The sequence below is a fragment of the Ambystoma mexicanum genome, chromosome 1q, assembly GCF_040938575.1.
Source record: "Ambystoma mexicanum isolate Mex_15411 chromosome 1q, UKY_AmexF1_1, whole genome shotgun sequence".
Lineage (NCBI taxonomy): Eukaryota > Metazoa > Chordata > Amphibia > Caudata > Ambystomatidae > Ambystoma > Ambystoma mexicanum.
In genome coordinates this window covers 1,196,313,818-1,196,326,996 of record NC_090922.1, presented here as the reverse complement: position 1 = coordinate 1,196,326,996, position 13,179 = coordinate 1,196,313,818, and the positions used below count along the sequence as shown (strand labels likewise).

The window sequence follows — 13,179 nt, the reverse complement described above, 5'->3', positions numbered from 1 at the left end:
TTTTGAGTTGACCCTCATATGTGCCTTTGCAACTTTCCTCTCTTGCTTACTGATCATTTACTGCCTCCCACCCTTCCAGACAAGGTATTCAAGCCATTACTTTCCCATTTTGTTGGTAGAGTATTGACGCCCTCCCACCCCCCTAGACATTGAACTGGCCCCCTAATTGGTTTCGACCTCTGCCCGCAGTAATACCTTTGACAACTTGTCCTAACATCGGGTCCTCCACTAGGACCATTTTTTTGACACCCCGCTTTTAAGATGTGTACCACTTTAACTACTAAGGACCTGTTTTCACTGCATTCTCGTATCGCGCTATCAAGAGGTGTACCTCTTTAACTATCCAGTACTGCTTTCACTGAATTTATGCAATGCACAATGAGATTTTTCAACACACACAGGCGTTAGACCGCCGATAAACAACAAGCAGTGCTACTTCAATAAGGACAGCATAGTCATGATGACAGTTCCGCCTTCTGTGCATGAACAGAGGTGGGACCCAAGGCGTACGTGTTGCCACGCGACACTTTTGGATCCCCATGACAACGCATACATTCTGCTCCCGTCACCACATCCAGTTCTACTCTAATTAGCACAGCGTGGTCATGGCGACAGTCTCGCCTACTGTGCTTGCACAGGGGTGGGACCTAAGGCATACGTGTTCCCACGCGACACATTTGGATCCCCATGGCAACGCGTAAATTCTGCTCCCGTCATTCGCCCTTGCACCCCTGCAGACGTGTTTGACCAGAACGGAGCGATTTTGCTGAGTAACGGTAAGAGTGTGTCTCGCGCTCGAGATTAGAATGTGCTGAGTGATATACCTCAGTCTGATAACTTTTCACATAACATTAACAGGTATACTCAGATTGGACACTTCTTCTACGGGACCCAGAGCCCTTTGAGCCACAAGGTACTTTTAACTATTTAACTAATTGCCACACGGTTTAAGTGAATATCGCAAGGCGAGTAACATAACCGATCTCTAATAAAGATTTCTCTTTTCTGTTTTTCTTATTCACCACTTCACTGTTGGAACATTTAAAAACACATCTTGGAACGGGTATGTGTGATTGCATGCGTTTGTTTTTGGAATTACTGTCAAATGATTATTTTATTTTTCATTGTTTTGAAATAGAGAACGATTAGGCATAATGAAATAATTGTACGGCCCTGACGAAGGTTTCAATAACCGAAATGGATTGGCAAACGTACATAGAATTCGAGCCAATATCCTTATGCCAGGCCTCATTGAATATGAAGTAGAATATTCAAGAAAGACGTCACAGCAATTAGATGTTAAATAAAAATATTTTTTAAGAAAATGATGCACAGTTTCGAATTTGAATCTTCACGAAAATACGGACATACATTGCAAAAGTGGACATTCCCTATTTTTAGGGCAAACTGAGAGCACCAGTCCTAATAGAGTCAATTCACTCTATTTTTCTGTGGTAACAATCAATAGCAGCCATCTTACTGGGGCAATCAGGTTCTGGTGCTAGACCTCTACATGGGCGTAGCCTATAACACTGATTCCCCACACTTCACGGCCTATGCCGAGAGGTACTCATCTGAGGGCATGTGCTCACTGTTGTTGAAGGAGTTGAAACCATGCAGACGAAGGTGAAGATGGCCACAGCTTGCCCTGAAGCTTCAGGTTGAGCTCTACCATCGTCCTTTCCTTTCAATGCGTAGGTAAACTAGCTGTCAGGTGACCCGCCTTTTCACAACTAGATTAGAGCACAGTGCTCAAGTAATTCGATAATAGGGATCAGGCATGAGTGTTTTATCCCGCCCTAGTTATTTTGTGAAATCTGGTATCTGTAGGTGTGCCTTTTTGTTAAAGAAAATGTGCCAGTTGGGGACTGAAAGTCCTTGCAATCAGGGTTAAAGCTTGAACCTTTCCGGATTGGCCACTCACATTTGCCAAGGGACAGCTAACTTCTTAGTAGTTCTGAATAGAAGCAGACCACTATCACCTATTGACAGAATGACAGATTTAACTCCACAATGTGCGGCATCCCAAAAGTGGTACCGAGCCTTTCAATCAGTTTTGTAGGTAGTTGTAAATGTTGTGAGGATTTTGTAGCCATCGAAGGGAGCCGTGGGACATTTGATCAGTATGCTGTTGTCTAATAAACCTCTGTTTGGTCAATGTAATATTAGACACTACTTTTTTTATCGTGGCAACCTGATTCATAGATCGATACATTTGAGTATGCATCTTTGGTGTAGGGGGTGGAAAAAGGGAGAAGTGGGTGGAGGGTTTACGGTCACAGGGGGCAGAGGAGTCTTTATGGGAGGGCAAACGGGGCCTGTGCTAACCACTACTCTCCCGCATTTCCATTCCCCAAACAAGGACAGAAATGTTTTATTTAACTACATTTTACAGTGATAGGCGTTTAAGGGTACTGGGAGCCTGTAATACATTAATGTTTAGAGCGCGCTCCGCAACATAATCTGGGAACACGCTCCAAACAACAATGTATTTAAGGGGCTTGGCAGCCCATCTTTGTGCAACAGTTCAGCCACCCCTGAAATGTGCAGGTCACCTTTCAGAATAAGGTGACGTTGCAAAACGCCTGATGTTCTACAAAACAACGTGCCTGCTCCGGATAGTGCTACCGCTAAAAAGTAATAGCGCGTCAGCATGGTGCAGGTCTAGAGCTTGGCTCCTCCAAACGAGGGCTGCAAAACCTGGCCGCCACAGTAAAAAAGCATACAGTGTTAGTCGCTGGAGGTGATCAGGCAGTCAAATTCACGACTGTGAAAGCAAAGGGTCATGGCTCATGTCCTGGCTTTGCACACACCCACACGGGCCTCTGCCGAGAATATCGTCAGGCGTGCTGATTTGGTACAAGAAATGGTTTGTTTTAATTAAATATAATTTCAAAGGTGCTTCTGGATATATTAATACCAGTCCACACGTCTGTGCGTTGGGTGTTTTTAAATCTTGAAACACAATAGAAAAAGCCAGATGAACTCTTTGGAGCGCACATCAATAAATATTCTGTTACTTTCCTTGATGATGGAGAACATGAAGCCAGAATCATTCTCGTTTTGCATAACATACTCTATAAAGGTTTGTTTTAGAATATTGTCCAATTGGGTTATTGTATGATGTGTGTACTTTCCAAGTTGGTTCTACAAAACGGGGTATTATTTTACTTCATGAAAGTCAAACATCCAAGAATAATTGGACCTCGCTCTATGACAAGAACTGGGAAACAATGTGTCCAGTGCAGAAGTTAGCGCTCCCCCTGTGTATCCCTGTCGTGGGTTGCTAATGTTGCCCTTGAAATGTCCGTTGTTTAATATCCTGATTCAGAAAGTGTGCATGGGGTATATGATATATTTTATTTATATCGCGCCTATAAACAAGTGTTTCAAGGTGCGACGAGGCGAGGGAGGGGATCAAGAGGGAACAAGACAACGATCTTACTAGGCCCAGTGACATTGAGATCGTGCAAGTGCAGGGGAGAGGGAAGGGGGAAGTGCCTGGGGAAGGGGAGGAGGAGCACGTGCAAGACATAGGATCAAACATTGAAAAAGAGGAAGTGCGGCCAGCAGGTGGCAGTACAAGTGCTAAGTGCAGAAAACAGGGAATAGCTAAGTGCACGTATGTGGGGGTTGTAAGGTTGCAGATACAGCCCCATGTGCAAGATTGCCAGAGGGCAGTGCAGGTGTGCAACTGGGAGGGCAGGTTCCTGGGACCGTGGTACAGAGGGTAGCCAGGTAACCAGTGCAGCACCAAACAGGAGATCAGCAGGGTGGCAGAAGCAAAGAGGAAAGTCTTGAGCTGCTTCCGGAACCAGAGGTGGTTCTGCTCAAGTTTCAGAGAGGCAGGGAGGATGTTTGAGAGGGAGGCATCAGCCGAAGAGAGAGATCTGCCCCCAACTCATTGCTTGGAAAAGCGACTGACCCTCAAGTAGTTGGAGGAGCGAAGTGCTCGAGTAGGAAGATACTTCAGAAGAGAAAACTGGAGATATGTTGGTCCCAGACCCCAGAAGGCCTTGTGGACAATGCAAAGGGTCTTGAACTTGATCCTTGCAGCCACAGGGAGCCAATGGAGACATTTCAGTGCTGGAGAGATATAATCCCTGGGCTCGAGTCTTGCAGTCCTGTTCTGGATGAGTTGCAGAGGATGGAGAGTAGAGGCAGGATGATTTAAAAGGAGGCTGTTACAGTAGTCAAGTCTAGAGAGAACCAGAGCTCTAGATACAGTGAGCTTCTGGGGGAAAGAGAGGAAAGGAAGAATACCTCTGAGGAGGTACATTTGATAGTTCGACTTCTTAGAGACGTCAGAAATGTGAGGAGAGAAGGAAAGAGAGGAGTCAAAGATAGCCCTGAGACTCTTAGCCTCAGAGGTGGGAGCAGGAGGAGGGCCAAGGGAGGCAGGCCAGAGAGTGGCGGGACAGAGGGGTGCGGGGTGCCAATGAGGAGGATCTCCATCTTGTTTGCATTCAGACAGAGATCATTGGCGGGGCACCACTCCGGGATTTCAGTCAGATAATCCAGGCTGAGAGAGGGAGAAGAGGTGGCAGAGGGGAGCCTGAAGGCTAGCTGGGTGTCATCCGCATAGCACTGGAAATTATAGCAGAGAGCAGCAATGCGGTGGGCGAGGGGTGACAAGTATTGGTTGAACAACCAGGGAGAAAAGTTAAAACCCTGGGGAACACCACAGGTGGATAGAGGAAAGGAAGGACCCAAGTTGGACCTGGGAGGGTCGGTCAGAGAGTAAAGAAGTCAGCCAGGCCAGAGCCTTATCAGTGATACCCAGGTTATTACGTAGCAGGTTGAGCAGGATGGCATGGTTGACCGTATCAAAGGCAGAAGAGAGATCAAGTAGGATGAGGACAGAAGGGGAGATTAAAATCAAGGTTAGAGAGCAGGTCTTCATGGATGATCAGATCATCAGTTTCCGTGTTTCTGGCTGCTCTGAAGCCAGACTTATGGTCATGGAGACAACCAACAGATTAAGTGTGCAGATTTAGCTGGCCGATGGCCAGCTTTTCCAGGAGTTTGCCCAGGAAGGGAGTGATGGAGATCGGGCAGTAGTTACATGGGAGTGAGGGGTCGGCTGAGGGTTTTTTGAGAAGATGGTGCACAAGAGAATTCTTCAGGGGGAGGGGAAGAACCCGGAGGCAAAAGAGTGGTTGCAGAAGTCAGCGAGGGTGTCAATGTGGTCCTTGATGGTTTTGGAAGAACAGGGGAGAACCTGTTTAGAAGAGGTTTTCATGGAGTGGACTTGTCTTGAAACCTCGTCAGGGGAGAATAGAGGACAGGCAGAGAAGGGAGGCGGGGTGGCTGCAGGGGGGGCAGAGGAAGGGGAGAGAGTAGAGGGAGAGTCAGGAGAGGGTGGACAGGATGACCTGGGTTTTGGAAATGAAGCAAGAAGCCAGGGCCGTACATAGGGCCTGGGAAGGGAGAGGAGAGGTAGAGACTGTAGCAGGATCGGTCAGCTCCTTGCAGATTTTAAAGAGTTCGGCCGAGTTATTAGATGCCACAGAGACGCAAGCTTGGATGTGAGCTCTCTTCTTAGTGAGGACCAAGAGTCGGTATTGCCTTTGGAGCATGCGACAGGCTAATTTGTCAGAGGATGTACAATATGCCAACCATTTCCTCTCAGCCACCCTACACTTGATAAGGGGACTGGAAGGAAGTACACAAGAATATTGTGATTGCCGAGAGCAGCATATCAAACTACTGCTTGTGAACACATTGGGTGGGGTTGATCATAGATTCTGGGTCCGTTTATTGCTTTGGTTTTGAGGTAGGGCTAAAAGCATTTGTGCCCCAATCCCCAAAATTCCTTAAAACCGATATACCCAGGGGAGTTGCTAGGTCTGGAAAAGACCCGGGGCTAAGCTGATGTCAGAACTGTTGGCACTCGGGGCTAGCTAGTCTTTTGGCTGTAGCTCCTGAGATTCTATCCGGGGCTACAACCAAAAGATCAGGGGCTATAGCCCCCTTAGCCCCCCCCCTAGCAACGCCCCTGTGGACCCGACCACATAAAAGAGAAAAGATTAGGGTGGGTGGTTGTCCATGGTCACCAGAATAGAGGCAGCCAAAATTACACTGACCAAACAGGGGCCAATGTAGCAACGTGGAACACATGTAGCCACCTCAGAGAATTGTGAAGATGGTATCCATTCCTGGGAGATGGTGGTAATGTAGGACTGGGAGCAGTAGGCATTCCTGATGCACGACAATGTGCATCCTATATCACACCTTCCTACACTTCATCTGTGAAAACCCTGCTGTGTCTCTACGGCCCCAAACGCAGACTCTATATTGCCCAGCAACCCTCAAACACTTTCCCTTCTCTGGGCTGCAGTCATTTGCCTGTGCTGGTACACTTTTCCACACTCATTTGGCAAACAGCCAGTAGTGCATGCACAACCCGCTCCGTACAGTACTGGGTTTGCAAAACACATCATCCTCTGCACACGCCTGTGCGTAACCTGCATGCCCCAGGTCCGGATCCACTGTGCGCTGAATCAGCGTTCTGCGCTTCATTCATTGATGGCCTTCTTCAGTTTCCACGAACCCACTCTTTCCTTGCCCGACAGACTGGATGGGTGCACATGTCAATCCATGCAGAATATGAACCACAGAGGCCGGCCTTAGAGTTTCACTGGACACCTTGGCTCATGAAGAGGTGTGCCGAACAACGGTTACAAGCAAACAATCCTTCCTGGCGGACTGAAAGAAATTACTACGAGTAACTCTGACTTACTAGTAGTACCTCATAGGGAGTCATTCTGCTGAAAATATTGTTTGCGTGCTGGGCACTGCAGCGGCATGCACCTCCATCCAATGTGGGTCCCCGCTGTGCACCATTTGTCATGTTCAACACCAAATGCAAGCAAGCATTGGTAATGCCAAAAGTTTGGGCTTTTGTGTGGGCATGGGAAAAGGCACATTAACTGGCCATTGATGGTGCAAGTATCTGGGCAGCTAATAGTAGTGCCTGGCACATACCTCGTACTTATACAAAATCCAAAGCTGTTGGCTTTGCCAATGCTTGGGTTATAAGCACTCTGTGTGTCCTTCACTATTAAAAACAAGTGGCTGAAGGGAGACATGGTAAGACATGTATAAACCAGTAGTGGGTTTACAACTCCAATCAAGCCATTAACGCTCAAAAGACTGCTTTGAAAAAATACTGGCAGACACTTTGAGTGAAAAGTTTGATGGTTAGGCTTGATTAAAGCGAGCTAAAATAGTTTCCATGAGGAGATAGTTTGAGCGGGGAGGGGTATGTACTGGGTGGCAAAGGCCATATGGATTAGCAAGGACATGGCAAGTCAATGGTGGGCAAATAACCAAACACCACTTACAGGCTGCTTGTCCCTCCTCATATGCAATTCCTATCTGTACTATAATGCGACACCCAATAGCCCAAACTTGGCCAAAACAGCTCTTTTGCACGTTGTAGTGCAAGGAAGTGTACATTTATATCTCAATTTACAATGTGTATGTGCCAAAAGCATGAATAGATTCCTAAGGTGTCCATCTGCTTTTTGCAAATTCTAAAACTACTATAAGAGTCTTATGCATTATCGGCAGCATGAAGATGTGGCGTAAATCCATTTTGTTTTTGGGCTCGGGGAGCATATGGAGCAAGCAGAAACCGTAAAATATGTCTATGCCCCATGCACGGTCTGCCAAAACACGAAAATGCCACAGAGTGTAAAAACAGCTGTAAAACCAGGATTAAACCTTTCACACCCGATTTAAGCATCTGTTTATACACTAAAGGGATTTGCGAAAGAAGCCCTGTAGTCAGGGGCGTTGCTAGGGGGGGCTAAGGGGGCTATAGCCCCTGATCTTTTGGTTGTAGCCCCGGATAGAATCTCAGGAGCTACAGCCAAAAGACTAGCTAGCCCCCAGTCCCAACAGTTCCGACATCAGCTTAGCCCCGGGTCTTTTCCAGACCTACCAACTCCCCTGCCTGTAGTTCTCATTCTAAAGACCCAAGTTATGACTTCATGATAATTTAGTGCACGAGATTCACATGCAGCCAAGTCGCGCTAATCAGCCATTTACAGCCTCCATCCTTATTCTTTTAGAGGAGGGCTTGGGGGAAACCAGAGGAAGACAGTGTTTGAGTTTTTTATTGTAGAATCCCCCCCCACCCCCCCCCACATTTTGAAAGAATTCCTACACGGGGAGCTCTCTGTAGGGAATCCAGGACCTCTCCACGAGGATCAGCACGCTTGGTATGCACATACGCATTCTAAACTCCTCTGAAGAATGTTCTCATATATGGACTCATGTCCCCGTGGGCGGGGGACCATACCAGTGGTGAAAGACACTATACAAATGACGATGAAAGGCGTGTTTTAGGAGCACCTAGAAATAGCGGCTACCATCCACATAAATCACTAGCAACTGCGGCCGCCATGTTTGTTCGTGGAGGTCGCCATTACTGATCTCGCCTGAGTGCACATGCACACAGGGCAGCTGTCAAAGCAGCTGATTCACTGCATGAAGTGGTAAATAAGCGTGCAAATCGGGGGTTCATCCGGTCTCCCCTCCCCAACACTGCATCATGTGGGTATCACAAGACCGTGGAAGAGGTAGCAGTCATGTATGACCAGCAATAAAGAACATGACTCACGTGTCCCATTTTTTTTTTTTACCAAAGTCCAACCTAATTTCTGTCCTCATGTTCTATGTATATATATTGCTGAGTAAAATGTTGACAGTCAGTATTTTGTAGAGTTAGTGAAAGAGCAGATTGACGCTGTGAGTGTGTCTGTTTTAAGTGCTCTCCTACAGTATGGAGGAGCACAGTAAGGTGAGGGCTATGTGAGAGGTGGGCCTGCATTGTCAGACGAGTTGGATGTCTTCCCTCTGTGGGAAGGCACAGTGCGATACAGCGTGATCATAGACCCCCCTGAGCTGGTGCCTTCGGAGAGTAGAGGTTATTTCGCCTACTTCCTTCTCACTAGAGAGAATCTCACATGTGTGTCACTTGTCCAAAGGGCTGGTCACCTAGGTGGGGTGGCATAGCAACGGTTACTGAGGGAGAGCTTGCTTTATTAAAATGAGAATTGCAAGGACTGATTTGATGGAATTGGTTTCATGAGGTTGAGAGGCATAAGCCATGAGGAGGTTCCGAGACTGGCGCAAATGAGTTCTGGCGGGTTAATAACACATACATTGGAAGCAGGCATGTATTTGAGGGATTTTGGCAGTCACACAATATAAGAAGGCACCTTGCATATAAGAAAGAAAGTAAGGCTGCTATAACTTTTGCCAAGGTCGGAGTGTCTGTGGTCTACGGGTTCCAGTCCCAGTAAGAGAACACAGTGGGCAGACGGTCCTCTGGCTGATACGCATTCATGACTTTTCGGTCACATCCTCCTAGGAGTGCACGAGGACACATTGGTCACTGCATTCATAGGTCACACGTTAAGCAGAATAGGAAACAAGGTAAATACATCTGCTGCAGTGCCAATCTGTAGCTGGCAGGGTGCATGTGCCAATCCCAGCACCAAAGCTCAGCATACTGTTGTGCCAGCTTCTGGGGTGCTTGTAAGAAAAGGTCGGAGCTGTGTTGCACCTGCTGCAGGTCGCTGTGCATGACTTGCAGCTCCGGGGGACCATTTTCAGCACGATATCCCCGCGAGCTGATGCACGTGATGCACAGATCTGGGTGCGACGCGGGTCTCAAGATACATAGGTTATCATAGTCATATAAAAGAACTGTGTGTGGAACTATAGGTCACATTCCAGTTATATCAAGATACATCACTTTAGGATCCACCCAACATTGGCCATCTATTGCCCCCAAAGTCTCTAATCCTTGGCAAATCGCCATCTCCCGGCTTGCCCACTTGAACAAAAAGTGTGATATTGAGCAAATCACGATGTGCCAATGCCTCTGTTCGAGGAGCCCCTCGAAATAGGTTTTATGTTGACATAAAGTGCTAACACAAACCCAAAACACATCCTCTACATACAATGTGCATTACACTGTTTTGGGCAGATGCAAACGAACTTCCCCACCCCAGAATCTGATCTAGTGGCTATCAGCTTCCCCACTTAATCAAATTATGCGATCTTGATCAAAACACTATTTTCCATCTTTTCCACCGAAACAAGTTGTGTGATCCTGGCCAAATCAGTTTCCCTGGGTTTCTGTTCCATTGTATGAGGAAGTTGAAAGGACTTCAAAAAAATACCTAAATGCCCTTGAATACGATGAAGCTCAACCCCCTTTGTTGTACAAATCTAGGGCAATAGCCCTGCTCGCTTAACAAGTCACATTCATAACAGGTGCACTGCATCTCTTTTCAGAAAAAATCTTCCTGCTGGACAAACACAGTTTTTGTTATATAGAAGTAGGCCTAATGGCCTGGTCAGTGTTTTTTGTAAAGGCAAGCATTCCACTGTAGGGTGACTTTCTGGCACTTACCAGTTAAATTTAATGTTGCCCCTTACACTTCACCTAGGAGATGTATGGTGGGGCATGCTGCCCATCACCGATGTGCCACCATATCTGGCCAGTCTGCAAGCGATCACGATCATAGGAAATAGATCTCACACAACAGTGCCCATCTTAATGTTTTTGTCTACTGAACTGGACACCTTCCACTCAGGGGGCAAACAGCACCTATGGAGAAGTTGACATGCAGGAGCTGGCCATTTTTTGTCCTAACCAGTCACAATGAATGGATTGGAAACAGTCGCCTATGAACTTACACTGCAGACAGACATGCATATTGCAGTACGTCTTACTTAAAGAGCTGGTCGGGGCGGTATGGCTTCCCACACAGGCAGTAATGGTGCAGTACTCACCTATTCGTCATTCTCGCTTGCAGGGAATCAGGGCCTCTGAACAATGTCCTTCTGGGTTTGGGGGCTGGTACTCCGAGCCCGGTATTTATAAGGGTTCGGGTTCCAGCGGGCTGAATAGCATTCTTAACAAATGAAACTAGCCAATTAGGCTGGGCCGATCAGAACAGAACTGGCATTCAGCGCTGGAATCCTCTTGCTGCTCAAGCAGACTGACCCCCCCCCCCCCCGCCCTCCCCGGCCAGTTTGTTTTAGTGCCTCTTTTTCTGCTTCACAAGGAAGGCTTTTGAAAGGCTGAGATTTAAACCTCTTGCGTACCCAAGGGGATCACAGAAGCTCGAGATTTTAGTCACGCATTGTGCAACACACTTAAAAAAAAAAGCGCCGTTTCCATCTGAGAGCAAAGCAGCAGCCGTCCTCGAGGACGTGCCGCTTGTGCTTTGGGAAAGAACACAGCTGAATTGATTCCAATTGCGTCTAGTTGGGCACGCAGATTTGTTTGTTGCAATGGACAGTTTCTTTAAACTATGTGCCATTTATTTCAGAGAAAGTTGACCTTTAGAATCATTACACACTGTCCCCAACCGAGAGGCGGCATTGACATTTTTATTTATAAATTTAATGTTGATTTGCATGGCGGCAGCTCTATTGCGCAGATTTGTGTCTTCTTTCACATGTCAAACTGGGCTGTGTTACGTCTGGTAATCCCCATTTTTAATTCTTTGGGGGTGATGCGCTACATATTGTTAAGAATGGATTGTTAGAAAGGTAGTTGCATGAGTTTGATACAGCATTAATTCAATGCAGAAACCATTGATTTTATTGTATTGCTCAAGACAACTGAAATATTTGCACCAAACAAGGTTAAGAATAGGTTAACCCCAAAACAAGGTGAGCTGAACCATGACACTCATTGCCGAGATTATGAAACCTACTGAAGTCCCGCATTTTTGATGCCAAATTCACACATGCGAGGGGAGAGGCCACAACAGGTATGGGGGGGGGGAGGGGCGGGAAACAGTAGACTGCACAGAAGGTGGGCGTGGTGGGCATAAACTAGTCAACAAAAACCGATGGGAAAGTGACGCATGGCATTAATTGAAGATACGTGATAGAAGATCACACCCTTTCTGAAGGGTACTCCTGCTACAGGAGAGGTTTCCACTTGCTGAGAGGGTTGGGTGATCTTGAGGCCAGCCACCAGTCCTTGGATGTGTGTTCACTTTCAAGAATTTAAAAACAAGTTAGCCTCTTGCAGGGCCCTGTAAAAATGTTCCGAAAGTCTGGGCGGACAAATTCCCACAAGAGAACAGATTTTGGGATTGGATAGCCAGGTCACCAGCTGTTTCCTTTGGAGCATATTGTCCCAAGTGGTTAGCTTTTCACATGGCCAGGGCATATTGTTGCTAGCCCCTCACATTTCCCTGTCTGGAAGCAGTTATATTGCTGCATCTTGTGCAGTGTCGAAATCCATCGTGGTATTGATAAGCACCATGACTTTAAAATATCAAATCCCAGCAGCTTGCCAAGTACTTTTTCCCCATTGACCTTTACTGCAGGGGTTCTCGATAACGGGATAATATTCTCACGCAGTAGGTAATTCGTGCTCAAAAGTGTGCTGCTGACTTTTGAGCAGTTTAGAACCGGGTGGATCATGGGTGGAGCGAGGCGGGTCTCCACTGCAAAGAAATACATGAGTGGCAAAAGTTATTTTCCATAAGAGCCCCGCCAAGGGGCAGTACCAACCTCATTATTGATTCAATAATGAAGAGCTCTCAACATGAAGGGGCAATGACAGCGGCCCAAATCCCTAATGGCTCCAATTTTTCCCCACAGTGTCAAGTTCATCTTTCTCCGCTTAGTCCAATTAGAGAAGTTGCCAAAATTCTCCAGAGTCTCAAAAAGTTAGGACTAAGAAATTAGGTCAGAGATAAGCAATTGCAGATACTCATCATTAGGGCTGGCCCATATATGGAGTTTTAAGGTATATCAATATATATATATTTTTTTTAATCCTTTTTTTTAATTTATTTGTAATGCACTGGAGACCCGCATGCTTCTGGGTGAACATGAACACAAGTAGACAAACATATAAACATAACAGGACTCCGGAGTAATTCATTCCTGGAGAAAAGACAGGGTGATAGTTATTTGAAAATAATGGTTTTCGGTGATTATCAAAAGGTTTTCATATTTTTATCCAAATGTAAGGCAATTGGCAGGGAGTTTCCATACCTGCGTTGCCAATATAGAGACAGTCCTTCCTAGACCCTTAGCTCTTTTGGATTTGTGCATGTGAAGTCCCAGATTGGTGGAACGTTAAGTGCGTCCAGGTTTATCTGATGAAATACGGGTCTTCAGTTAGGC

General features: G+C 46.5%; 1 protein-coding gene across 1 annotated transcript in view; it reads right to left on the bottom strand.

The window, feature by feature from the left end:
- The window catches only part of RPE65 (retinoid isomerohydrolase RPE65), a 174,190-nt gene extending 163,260 nt beyond the window's left edge, over positions 1 to 10,930 (bottom strand). Inside the window, exon 1 of the mRNA XM_069641930.1 lies at positions 10,816 to 10,930. Coding sequence (XP_069498031.1) covers positions 10,816 to 10,826 — 11 coding nt within the window. The 5' untranslated portion in view covers positions 10,827 to 10,930. The remainder of the gene's footprint in view (positions 1 to 10,815) is intronic.
- Positions 10,931 to 13,179: the final 2,249 nt, after the last annotated feature.